This window comes from Eutrema salsugineum, unplaced genomic scaffold, assembly GCF_000478725.1.
Source record: "Eutrema salsugineum unplaced genomic scaffold, Eutsalg1_0 scaffold_15, whole genome shotgun sequence".
Taxonomy (NCBI): domain Eukaryota; kingdom Viridiplantae; phylum Streptophyta; class Magnoliopsida; order Brassicales; family Brassicaceae; genus Eutrema; species Eutrema salsugineum.
Window position 1 is genome coordinate 7,201,139 of NW_006256867.1, and position 12,847 is coordinate 7,213,985.

The following is a 12,847-nucleotide window of genomic DNA, read 5'->3' on the forward strand; positions in this document are numbered from 1 at the left end:
AATACTATTTAGTATTTACACAACGACTTTGAGTCTTTGACTTTAACTGATATCTCATTATATAATTTAATGCAATCAAAACTACAAACAATACTTTATCGTGATATATATTGTAACACAGAAAATCTGAATTACAAAAACAATAGATAAATATATATATATATATATATATATATATATATTGTAATTTGCTTTCTAAATAAAACTTTATTCTATCATAGATAATCCCACCTCAGTATTTTTGTATAAGTTACAGACCATGTTCATAAAGTAAAAGTTATTCACTATTCTCATAAAATATGATAGACTTCTACTTATTATTACATTTTCCAAGAAGATATTGATACTTACAAAAATAACAATTTATATTATTTTATGAGAAATATCAAAACAGACTTATTACGTACATAAATTCGTGGTTTAGGATAATTATCCCGTTGAAGTTTTCATTTCAATTTATTTTATTCCTTTTCCTTTTGGGGTTAAATCTTAAGACAAATTAGTTAAGCAAGTTTGGGAATTTAATTTATGACGTAATATAAAATTTACATTTAGTTTGGATTGTGATGTGTTTTTGAAGATATTTACAAATATTTAATGAGTAATATTCGTAATATTTACATTTTGCGAATATACTTTTTATGTTGATTTATGCATATATATATATATATATATATATATATATGTGTGTACTTTGTTCACGGTCTTCAAGAAAGATTAACATTGAGTGATGGCAAATTATGATTTTGTTCGAACACTGAGCTCACGGAGATCTGATTGGAAAATTGTGGTAAAAATATTGAAAAAATGCAAGGTGGATTATTCGTGTAGTAAGAGAAGCTTCAATTTGATCGTTGTCGACGAACAGGTATTTTAATTATGTTTCGTGATATATATATACATGTATTATTATTATTCTGATTACGATATTTTGATTTGTTTGTATATTGATGTAGGGTTCTAGAATACATATTCGGGCAAATAAACAAATGATGGACTATTTCGATCGGAATTGTATAGAAGAACAATGGATCATGTTATCTGGATTTCTTTTGAATCCTTATAATTGGAGAACTGTCGTAAATATCACGAAACATGATTATGTTATTACTTTAACGAAAAATACTATCCTTTTACCGGTTCTACCGGTAACAAACAATTCATTCCATAATTTTATCTCTTTCTTATCAATTTATGAGTACCCAAGTGAGCATTATTATTTGATTGGTGAGTTTGATTTTAATTTCGAAATATAAAAGAAAATTAATTGTTTTAATTCATCGTTTTGATTTAGTTTAATTGTAAACTCAGATTTGATAGGATTGGTCGAAGATGCTAGGTACTTTACTATCACGTATCCAGATGGTACGACGAGGGCATCAATTCGGTTTCGTATAATAGACGATGAGTAAGTCAATTTACCTATATGTTCTATATTTAATTAGTTCTTAATAAATTTGTTTGTCAAAACGTAGGGATGTAATGCTTGACTGTATTGCGCATGGTGCGTTAGCATCTGAGATAAATGAAAAGTGTGTGAAGTCTAAAGGACCTTTTGCTATTTGTGTTTTAACGGATTGGTGCGTCATAATTAACGGGGGTATGTGTTCTGATGCTACGATTTTTTTGTTTTATAATTAATGTTTTATAAACTAAAACGAATCAAATTATGTACGGTTTTAGAGAACGTGATTATCCAAGATCATGAAGAACATGGTTTATCCCGTTGTGACGTCGTTCCAGAAATCAATCAAGTATCCATTTTAAAATCCAAGTAAGTAGTTTTATTGATAATATTTATATTTGAATTAAAGGAACAACAATATTTCAGGATAATAAATAAGTAGGTTGATTGATATACCTTTAAAATCAATATTTCAGGATTTGGAACAAGATCAATTCAGGATTTGGATCAAGATGAATTATTTGGATGCAGCTGATATCTTATTGCCCTAATCTACTGTATTGATTAGTAATTAATAATGTTTTCAATATCACTCATACTATTAATGTGTTATCTTAATATTTTCTAATTTTATTACGTATAATAATTCTTTCATCTAATTAAAGGGTTTTAAAAATCAGAATAATGAGAAAAAAAGACAAACAGAAATGTCAAACAAAATAAAGGAAAACATAAAATGAAATTGATAGATTCAATGGCTAGGAAAAACAGGTGAGTGATCAAAAAAGTAGCCATCTTCAATGTTGTTAAAATCATCTGTGTAGTCAAGCCTGCAAGAACAAGATAAATAATGAGTCGAATATTCAACAATTTTGTTTAGGAAATTTACAAAATGATAATGGTGAACAATGCTTACATAAAATGAGAATTTTCGACTTCAGGAATTGGAGGATCGAACAATATTTCAGAGAATTCTCGACCAGAACAAACACGTATTTCATCTGTACAATATGAAAAATTATATTAGCTACAATTGATATAAGTTGATATATGGTTGGTCGATAGAATGAGAAATAACCTCCATATCGACACATCTCCCAAAATCTCAATACACAGAAAACGATTTTGCGACGAGGAGTGTTTTTCCATAAGGATTCAAAATGTTCAGCATCTCTTTCCCACGCTATGCAATTGATGTCGACACCCCTAAAAACCAGAATTAATATATTATTTTCAATAATATCGAAAATATGATAGTAAAGATTTATATATGTATTAGTCTTTGTATCAATGGATTCTTACTCGAAATCTCTAATTGTAAATTTTAGAACACTTGAGTTGATTCTCTGATTTTCGATCCAACATTGGTCTTGACGTTCCAATTGACAAACTTTGATAATACCTCCGATCAAATCAACTAGCATAAAGCAATATATTCATATAGTTAAGTAGAGTATTAATTAATCTAATTGAGTATAATAAAATACTAAGAAGACATACCAACGTCTATGTTTTCCATCAGAGATTCGTCAAGGACTCTTCTAAAATTAGCAAATGAATACAACTGGTCATCTGATTTAGGCGATGTCTTCTCAACATGAGTATCCTCATCGATACAGATATGGAGACCATTGACTGTAATCCTCGAAGTTCCCGTGTCTGAAGTAATTTTGAAGTTACCAATGAAGTACCAATCTTTATCACACATCATGCCTTCATAACGGTCTACTAAACGATTCGGAATCGATGCACGTATTCGATCACCCTAGATTTTTAGTTAAAAATATAATGATGGTATTGATAATATATTAAGATTCAGACATTATGTTATTTTTGAAGTTATACTTACATGTTCGTCTGCGAATATAAACGATCGCTGAATACCGTGAACACCTAAACTTTCCTCGACACTCTTGATAATTTGAACACAGATAGAACATCGATCAGATGCTATACCTAAATCAGAAATCATCGTGCAAGGAGACATTTTTTCAAAAATAGATGCAGTTATTCTCAACAATGAATAGAAATAAATGAAGTTAGATTATGAGTAATAAATGGGTACTACTTTAAAGTGAAAACCACCGCTACGACAACCAATAATAGTTTTTGCAATGTTTTGAAAAATAACGGTCATTGTCGACAATCCATTATAACGGTCATTCATCTTTTTGTTTTTGGTAGTAATATAGTTGAATATATATGTCATGTTTTGTTATAATATAATAATTAAGAAAATCAATAATAGAAAGCCTATAAAAATTAATACAGTCATAAATAAAATATCACCATCAAGAGTCTCTATTTATGTTAAACTTCTATTATGGTTTAATATATATCGAGAAATTTTTAAATATATATGATGAACTGTATATCATTCAATTTTTAGGAGTTATCTTAGAATTTATTTTAAATTTGCAGAAACATTCTTTCGTTCAATGTATATATATAAGTACATAAATTATGCATAATCTCAGATATAAAACTATATTATACAACTTCTTAAATGTATAAAGCCTGTGTTTGGCGCGAGCAGTCACCTAATTATATATATATATATATATATATATATTGGAGCAAGATGTGTATATCGAGATCTAGAGAATTCTTCTTTTGGGTTTCACGTGCTTCACTTCACGTGACCCACAATACGTGATATACAAGATACACATCTTGCTCTTCCAAGTTATCACCAATACTATGTGCTTCCTTAGTCATGTTTATATCTGATGTTGTTGTTGTCTGTTTATCTATTCAGTGGCTTACAAATCTCAAGAGGATGAATTTGGCAGAATGTTATTTATTTGAAAGAACTCCCGGATCTTTCAAAAGCTACAAATCTCGAGAAATTTGATCTGATGGAATGCAGGAGTTTAGTAGAAATTCCATCTTCTTGTTCGCATCTTCATAAACTACAGAAATTGGATATGGAAAACTGCTATAACCTAAAAATCATTCCAGCTCACATGAACTTGGCATCCCTTGAATCCGTCAGTATGATGGGATGCTCTCGATTGAGACAACTTCCAGTTATCTCAACGAACATAACAAAGCTGCTTGTATCAGAAGCAGATGTCAAAGAGGTGCCTGCATCAATTAGGCTTTGCTCTCGTCTTCAGCGTCTCACTATACGCAACAGTCATAATTTCAAGGCAATAACTTATATCCCCACAAGTGTAACACATCTAGAGCTAAGCAATACTGGTATTGAAAAGATACCAGATTGCATCAAAGCTCTTCATCGTCTACAATACCCTTTCCTTTTTAGCTGCAAAAGACTCATATCATTGCCAGAGCTCCCTGGTTCACTCGTATTTCTATTAGCAGAAGACTGTGAATCACTGGAGACCGTATTTTTCCCTTTGAACACTTCACATATGCAGCTCTATTTTAACAACTGCTTCAAATTGGGTGAACAAACGCGTAGAGCAATCATCCAACAATCCGTTGCTAATGGGAATGCATGCCTACCTGGAAGAGAAGTCCCTCGAGAGTTCGATCACCGAGCCAGAGGAAATTCATTGACCATCCCTCTCAATGGTAATAGAGCTCTTTCCCCTTACACCAGATTTAGTGTTTGCCTTGTGGTTTCGGTTAAACATCAAACAGAAGGAGGTATGATATTTTGTACCATTGTCAAAGACAACTTAGACCCCATTTACCAGACAGTCTACCTACTCTCATGTCGAACAGACCATCTGTTTATATTTGACACTTGCTTCAGAGATTTTGAAGATTATATCGAGGAAAGCGGAGAGAAGATAGTGTTCGAATTCAGGAGTGATTCCAGAGACTTGAACGTTATTGAATGTGGTATCCAGAGCTATGAATCTGAATATATCGAAGAAGAGGAAGAAGAAGAAGAAGACAATGATAGTGTCACTAGTGGGAGTTACTACACTGAGTCTAGCGAAGGGTTTGAAGACTAAGTGTCTGAAAGCAACGAAGACAACTGTGCTGAACCCAACGTTTTGGAAGATTGAAAAAGTTTGAAGAGGAGATGTATGAAGCTTGTGTATTATGAGTTAATGGAGGAAGATAGCTATTCTTCCTTTGATTGCTCGTTCTCTGTGTATGTGATTACTTTTTTTTATTTGAGAAAAACTATTCAAGGATTTTTAGTCATGTGTAATAAAATACATCGTTAGATACCTAAAAGTGTGGTTTTGTCGATAGTCATGTGAACATTAACCCTAACCCCTCAAAGCCATATATGTTCAAGACTTCCTTACCACAATGTTTCATTCTTTGATCCTAAGCTTTGTTTGTGAACTTGTGATCTCTAAACTTTTTTTTATTAAGAGTTGTGTTAATTTGTATGCAAATAACCTTTTAGCTCAAGGCCCTGTCTAACATTGAGTCGGACTTGGACAAACATGATTATACGTTGCTCATCATTAATCTAATGCAGTTGTCAAAACATTTTAATGCTTCATTATGATACAGACAACCATAAATGTTGCAGATTCTGTTCAATACACCAAAAACGAAGATGAAAGGTACGGTTTTTAATCAGATGATTGACCCAAAACAAAAGATTCAGTGAAAGCTAGGAGGAACAAACATTTGGAAACAACTCTGAGAATATCCCGACATTGTCGCGATACTACCATCTTCAAGCTTAAACACCTTAATTTCATACTCTTCCTCTTCAGAGAAGTAAATAGAGTTTTGCAAGCATCCATTGAACTCATGAGCCAAAACCGAGCAACAAGTATCAGTAGCCATCACAAATGCATTATCTCCCAAGGACTTAGCTTCTACCCATTTCCCCAACTCCTCATCCATTTTGTAAACTTTAAAACCAGCCGTTTTGGGAAAGAAGTTTCTTTCAGATGATTCGCGCTCCGTGTTCCCATCATCGTCATGTATCACATCAGAATACCGAGGATCAAAGGGACGACTTTTCCTTTTCATGATATTATCTTCAAGAATACGATCAACAATGTAAAACTCCCCACAACATTCCACTAATCTCCTGTCTCTCCAGCAACATTTAGCTATGCTGTTCTCAACTAGTGAAGTGCAATACCTGAAGATGCCGAGAGAGGAACTGATCCACCAAACAATCCCATTAGAATCAAAGGCGTAAGTTAGCCCTTTGTAACCACAATGTCGCAGAATTGAGCTTGTTGGTCTCTGAATCTGGTCCAGATCTGTCCGTCCCAATACCGGATCTTACCGTCGCAGCCAACTCCGAGGATCCGATTGTTTCCTCCGATAACCACTCTCCTGATTCCGAGAGTTTCCTTCTTCTTCTTGCGCTGGTTTTCGATAATACACGCTGACTGAATCTCGATGATTTGAGTCTCGAGAGATCGATGCTTTTGAAGCTATGAAGTCGGCTTATCTGCATGCGTCGAGAGGGTTTAGGAGATCGAGTGTCCCGTATCTGAGCCCCGCCGGGTCATAGTTAATTACTTAATTAGCCAGCCCGAGGAGGAGAGGGAGAAAGTTTAATATTAAATAAATTTGATTGGTAGCATTACAAACAGTTGAATAATATAACTAAATAAAATTATAAGTAGAATATTTTAAAATATTTATTTAGAAAATGGCGTTATTATATCGTTTAAATTTCATGTAGATTATAAATATGAATTTTGAAATAATAATTTGCATCATTATTCTATAATCCACCCATATTAATATATCCATGGCTCTAATTAGTGATCATTAAATGAATAATATGAATGAATTGGAAATAAATGAAAAAGAATAAAATAATAAATGTACTTTCTTTATTGTTTATTATCAAATTTGGTGAGAAATATTTTGTTCTATAATTTTCTAAAAATGAAAGAATGGTAAGGAATAGTGTATACAAAAATATTTTTTTTATCCCCACCAAAAAAAATATTTTTTTTTATAAATGGTGTATTTTTTGAGGAATGAAAAAAAATATGTATAAATAAATTCCATAAAAATGATATATCTTTAAAAAATGAAGAAGAATTTCATTACTATTTGTTCCTAGTCACCAATTAAAGACAATTTGGTTACGAAAATATCGTCAAATATTCGCCGTCAATTGCTTCAGCTTCTTCTATCTCTTTTATATCATCTTCATAATTTGCGTCTTGTCTCTCTACATGTTCATGCTCATTCATTTCATCCTTAATAGAATCATCTAACATATTCATTCTTCAAATAAAATTATGAAGACCGATAATAACAAATATTATTCGTTTCTATATTCAAACGTTTCTATGTTTCAAACTTGTATCTCAATAGTTATTTGATAACAAATAATGATTGTACTAGGATACTGGCGGGTTTGAATGTTTTTTTTTAAATGAATGTAACTGGATTGATGTTAAGTATATTGAAACTTTATAAGTTAAGATCTGATGGGCTCATGTTGTTACAGATTCCTCACGCATGTGTAGGCAATTAACATTGTATATAATTTGAATGTAATTTGGCTGATATTTAATTAGTATATTGAAAATGATTGAATTGGTTACTGATGAAAAAGTAGTATAACAAAATAGGAGGAGATGTGTAATATTTTTCATTGACGGTTGCAGTTTTTGGTGTTTGTAGAAAGCCACAAGCATTTTGAAAGTGACTGGATAGGTTACTGATGTAGAAATTAAGCCACAAGCATTTTGTTTGCAAACGGTTGCGGTTTTGGGTGTTTAACAACATTCATATATACTTTTTTTATTCTTTTTACTGTTTCGTACTGCTTAAAATTAATGCAAATAAAAAAAATTTCATTATACTATAATTTTTAAAAAGTTATTTTCAAAATCGTTTAAAATCTCATTTATTTCTTACTTAAATATTAAACTCAAGTATTTATTCAAACTCAATTTTATTTAAATCAACTAATATTTAGAACTAATTATAATTTTTTCATCAGCGTTTGTGTTTATTTATAGAGTAGAAGATTATATTTAATTAAGAATATTTCAATGAAAAGTTTTTAAAGCTTCAGCATCTAGAAAAATTTTAGATCATAATAAACATATTTTATGTTTAGAACTTTGCGATCCACAAGACTGCAACATCAAAAAAATAAACACAAAATTAGATAATAATAAAATGATATTTATATTATAAGAAGCTATGTATTTCTAGAATAATTTTTTTATATCCTTACTAAATTCGATTATACATTTGTAAATCTATGATAATATAAATATATTTTATTTACATGATTGATTGAAATTCAATTCCATCAGAAATCACACTTTACCTGTTTACCATATATGTAGTAAACTATGTTGCATAATCAATTTTTATCAAAAAATTCAAACTAATAGTTTAAAGTTTTACCCATGGTGAATATTCATTAAAACTATTCAAAATCTCAATTCAAGTATCGTCGTATGTTTCTTTTTTATACTTGGTTTTCTATTTAAACTCCATTTTTTATATTTGTAATCTCATATGTAAGGTATTTTTTTCCTAGTAATCTCATATTTAAAAGTTAAGGTATATCATAAAATTTATAAAAACATTCCTTAAACATAGAGGATGTAATACATTAAAAAGAAAATTAAAATTTTTTAAAATAAATGCAAGCTTGACATATTTAATTTAGCTAATTTAATTCAAAATTTTAACTCACAAAAAATCGTGAATTTAAGTTGGTCAAAGATTCTTTAAGATTTTATCATTTATTAAAGTTGTAAGTTTGATATTGTCTTCATCATTTCTTTTCTTGTTGTCGACTTTTTTTTGATCAATTGTCTTCATCAATCCCATTCTTGATATATTACTAAATTTAAGATATCAACAATGATTTTTCTCACTTTTGTTATCCAATGATTTTCCCACTTTTGTTATCCAACATTAGACGAAACCATCTACAAAAGTATTGGTACATCAAAGTGACAAATTAATAAGATAAAAAAACAAAGACAATATAAAAAATAATAATTATTGAATGTTTATTTATTATTTATTCATTTATATCATGGTAGCTAAAATTACAATATTTGATTGATTCTTTGACTTATAATACATTATATCTTCATCGGTATGCTACACTTTTTCGGTAAGTAAATTTTAAGCCATGCACGAAACTTTCAAGCTTCGATCTGCAAAATCGAATCAAAAATTGAATCAAGAGCCATGGTTCAATTTCAAGTTTCTTTGGTAAAAATAATAATAATAATAATGTTTTTACCAGACTAATCAAGCAAAATCTTTCACCATGACTACAAACTTCACACCTGAAAAATTCAAAATCAAACAATTAAATATCAAAAACCTTATATAAAATATCACTGAGCCATTCTATCAAACATGAAATAAGTATTTTTCTTTTCAAAAAGAGAGAGGAGTCATACCAGTTATGTAATGCATAGAAAAAAAATAAGAAGAAGAATTAATGAGAGAAACAAAAAATTTCTAAAAATCTGAGAGTGGCGACTCTAGATGATTATTTTCAATGATGAAACTGTGTTTCTAATTCGTATGTTGTTCACATCGCATAGAAGCGGTCGTGACAAAATAGACGAAATCGTTGATATTTTTTTGAAGCTTATCCAATGAAAATAAATTTTGTCCAGAAGAAGAAGATGGAGATGGATAAAATATTTCTTCTGGATAAATGTCATCATTTCCATTGTTTTCACTGTATGAATAATTAAAAACATACAAAATTGTTAGAACAAACAATCAAATCGATTAAAATACAAAGCTTAAAACATATAAAATAAAATCTGTAAACTGGAGAATGCTTTTTATGTTTACTGAGGTTTGTGAAGATGGAATGATAATTCTTAATGATTTAGTTGTGTATTTATAGAGTTCCTAAGGTTAGAGAGTTGAAAATCTTATAATGAAATCTTTTTTGAAATTGAACTGTAATGATTAACAAATAATCAAATAATTTGAAAAAGCCAGAATTTTAGGTAATTCGTTTAAGATGTTTTCATTTTTTTGAGATTTAAGAGATATAATAATTAAAAAGACTTGCTCGAAAAAGATTCAAAGAGTATATACAACACATAATTAAGTTTTATATATTTAATCTTAAAAAAAAGCATTGAATATATTATATCGTAATAATTAATCCCTCTATTTTAGAAAACAACACTATCTTATTAGATTAATAATTTATGATTTGATTATTTACAGAGAAATTTTGTCAGAGGATTTGTAAGATCAAGATGTGTAGATTTGCATATTTGAATATTATTTTTTTTTTGAGTAAATAATTTTCTATACTGTTTAGACTGTTACAATATTTTAAATAATTTAAAAAAAAAACTTATTAATTTTTGAAATCATATCTTAAAGATATTTATTGTATTTTCTATATTAAGGGTTTATTGAAAAAATATTATTGTATTATATTATTGTATTTTCTATATTTGAGAGAGAAATTTTGTTCAATTTTGAGCAATCAAATTAAAACAAATCAGATTTTTTATTAAATTACATTCTCATTTAATATATAGGATGTAAGAAAAAAAAACTCTAAGTAATCTATATTGTTTGCATAAAAGAGAATATATTTAAATAATGCATAACTTATAAGTGAATGAATCTAAATGATTTTCTTCTTGAAATTGCTTTTGTAAACAAAGTTTTTTCTATGAAACTTTTATGTCACCAAAACGATGTCGTTTTATACATGGCATCCACGTCATCGAGATTTAGCGGACAGTTAGCTCTGTAACAGTAAATGCATGAATTAGCACAAAATTAAACAGTTATGAATGAAATTTAATTTTTTTTTTTATACTTTCTGGTATTGATTTAGACGTTAGTAATCTATAGGTATAAATATTGGAATACTCTGTTTTGACAGAATCTTCCAGAGACACAGTACTTGGATACAACCATCAATTAATCTTGTTGGTTGCATACATGCAGTGGTCCAGTGGATTGGTTGAAGGAAAACCAGAGACTATAGTCGATCCTTTTTTGATAGAAATCTGAGAGACAAGATCATGAAGTTGATTCAGATTGGATTGTTTTATGTTCGAGAGAATGCATCAACGAGACCAGCCATATATGAGCTCTGTAATAGTTTCGCCTCTTAGTGAGACTATCACTAAAGCTTTACCTAAGGCTTCAACTTTCACTGGAAGTCAATCCCATTCTAAAAATGGTACTCTATGTCAATGAGCAATAATGTCTTCACAAAGTTGAGTTGTCATTAAGTTATATAAATCAGTTAGTAAAAATGTTAAAGTAGAATTAGAAACATTGTATGTGTCATCTAAAAAAAAGATCAAACAGTAATGCATGATTCCTCTCATTCTTGTAATCCTAAACTTGCAGAGAATGTCTTTTGCTTAAAGACATTTTTGTTATGTTTAAAGACTTTTTGGACATTTCGTAATAAAATAAAATCAAAAGATAAAAAAAATAGGCAACTTTTTATTAAAATTGTAGTTTAAAATTAAATGCAATACTGATGGTGCCTGGCCAAAAAAATGGGAATAAGAGTGGCTTAGGTTGGGTTTTCAGAAACAATGGGGGTGATGTAGTCTGGATAGGAGCTAAAGCAGTCCCACGTCTCAGATCAGCTATTGAGACAGAAGCAGAAGCTCTAAGATGGGCAGCTTCTACCATGGAAGCTCTTAACGATGAGAATTTTGTTTTTGAAACTGACTCAAAAGAACTAGTGGATGCACTATCGGGGAAAAGTAGTTGGCCTATCTTGGATGCAGTTCTTCAAGACACACAAAACATGCTTCATCGGATTGGCAATGTTGAGGTTAAACACTACCCGAGATAAGGCAAAATGGTGGCTGATCGAATAGCAAGGAAGTCTCTTTCTTTTCAGAATTATGTTCCCAAATTATTTTTGATTGTGCCAGAATGGGTTAAACCCGAAGTTGAGGCTGACTTCATGTAATGAACCATTTGTTGGAATAATGAAAAGTTGAAGTTTGAGAAAAAAAAAACTTATAAACTTAAAAAGCATTCTAAAAAAAACATAAATAATATACTTTATTAGAAATAGATATATATTTATAAAATAATGTTCCACCCAAATAATAGATGAAAGATCACTACGTAACATTTTATAAAAGCAACTACCATCTTAATATATATTGTTCATTTTTTTATATCCCATTATACAGAACAATAGCATTACATAAAAGAAAAGCAAGCTTAAAAATGATAGAAACTCAAGTCCTCTTAGTATTTGAGACCAAGAGAAAGTTCAAGGGATAATTTTTCTTCATCCTTCAAAACTTCTGAATTTGAAGGATCATTTGCACCATCACCAGCAATAGCGACATCATCATGAACATTAACAACAATATTGTTATCATTATCTTTATCATCGTCTCTGATTTTAATTAGTCCGACTTGCCATAAAAAAAATCATATAGATAATTAAATAGTTCTTCACAATCAAATAATTCGTATATTTCTACTGTCACATAGCTCCTTTTTATCCACTTTTTTAGTCAAAATATCTCACCACAATCAACAAAAACCAAGAAATGAAGAAAAAATGCC

The 12,847-nt window shown here is 29.9% G+C and overlaps 1 protein-coding gene, 1 long non-coding RNA gene and 2 pseudogenes across 2 annotated transcripts; 2 read left to right on the top strand and 2 right to left on the bottom strand.

The window, feature by feature from the left end:
* The window catches only part of LOC18022272, a 34,333-nt pseudogene extending 28,999 nt beyond the window's left edge, over nucleotides 1–5,334 (top strand).
* Nucleotides 5,335–5,824: 490 nt separating this feature from the next.
* On the bottom strand, nucleotides 5,825–7,548 carry LOC18022274 (annotated as a pseudogene).
* Nucleotides 7,549–9,334: 1,786 nt separating this feature from the next.
* LOC112088245 lies at nucleotides 9,335–10,128 on the bottom strand. Its single transcript, XR_002900419.1, has 3 exons — nucleotides 9,709–10,128; nucleotides 9,546–9,591; nucleotides 9,335–9,456 (listed from the first exon to the last, which is right to left on the bottom strand). It is a non-coding gene; the product is annotated as an uncharacterized LOC112088245 (long non-coding RNA).
* A 1,661-nt stretch (nucleotides 10,129–11,789) lies between these two features.
* On the top strand, nucleotides 11,790–12,113 carry LOC112088108. Its single transcript, XM_024158262.1, has one exon. The coding sequence runs from the start codon at nucleotides 11,790–11,792 to the stop codon at nucleotides 12,111–12,113; it is 324 nt and encodes a 107-aa protein (XP_024014030.1).
* Nucleotides 12,114–12,847: the final 734 nt, after the last annotated feature.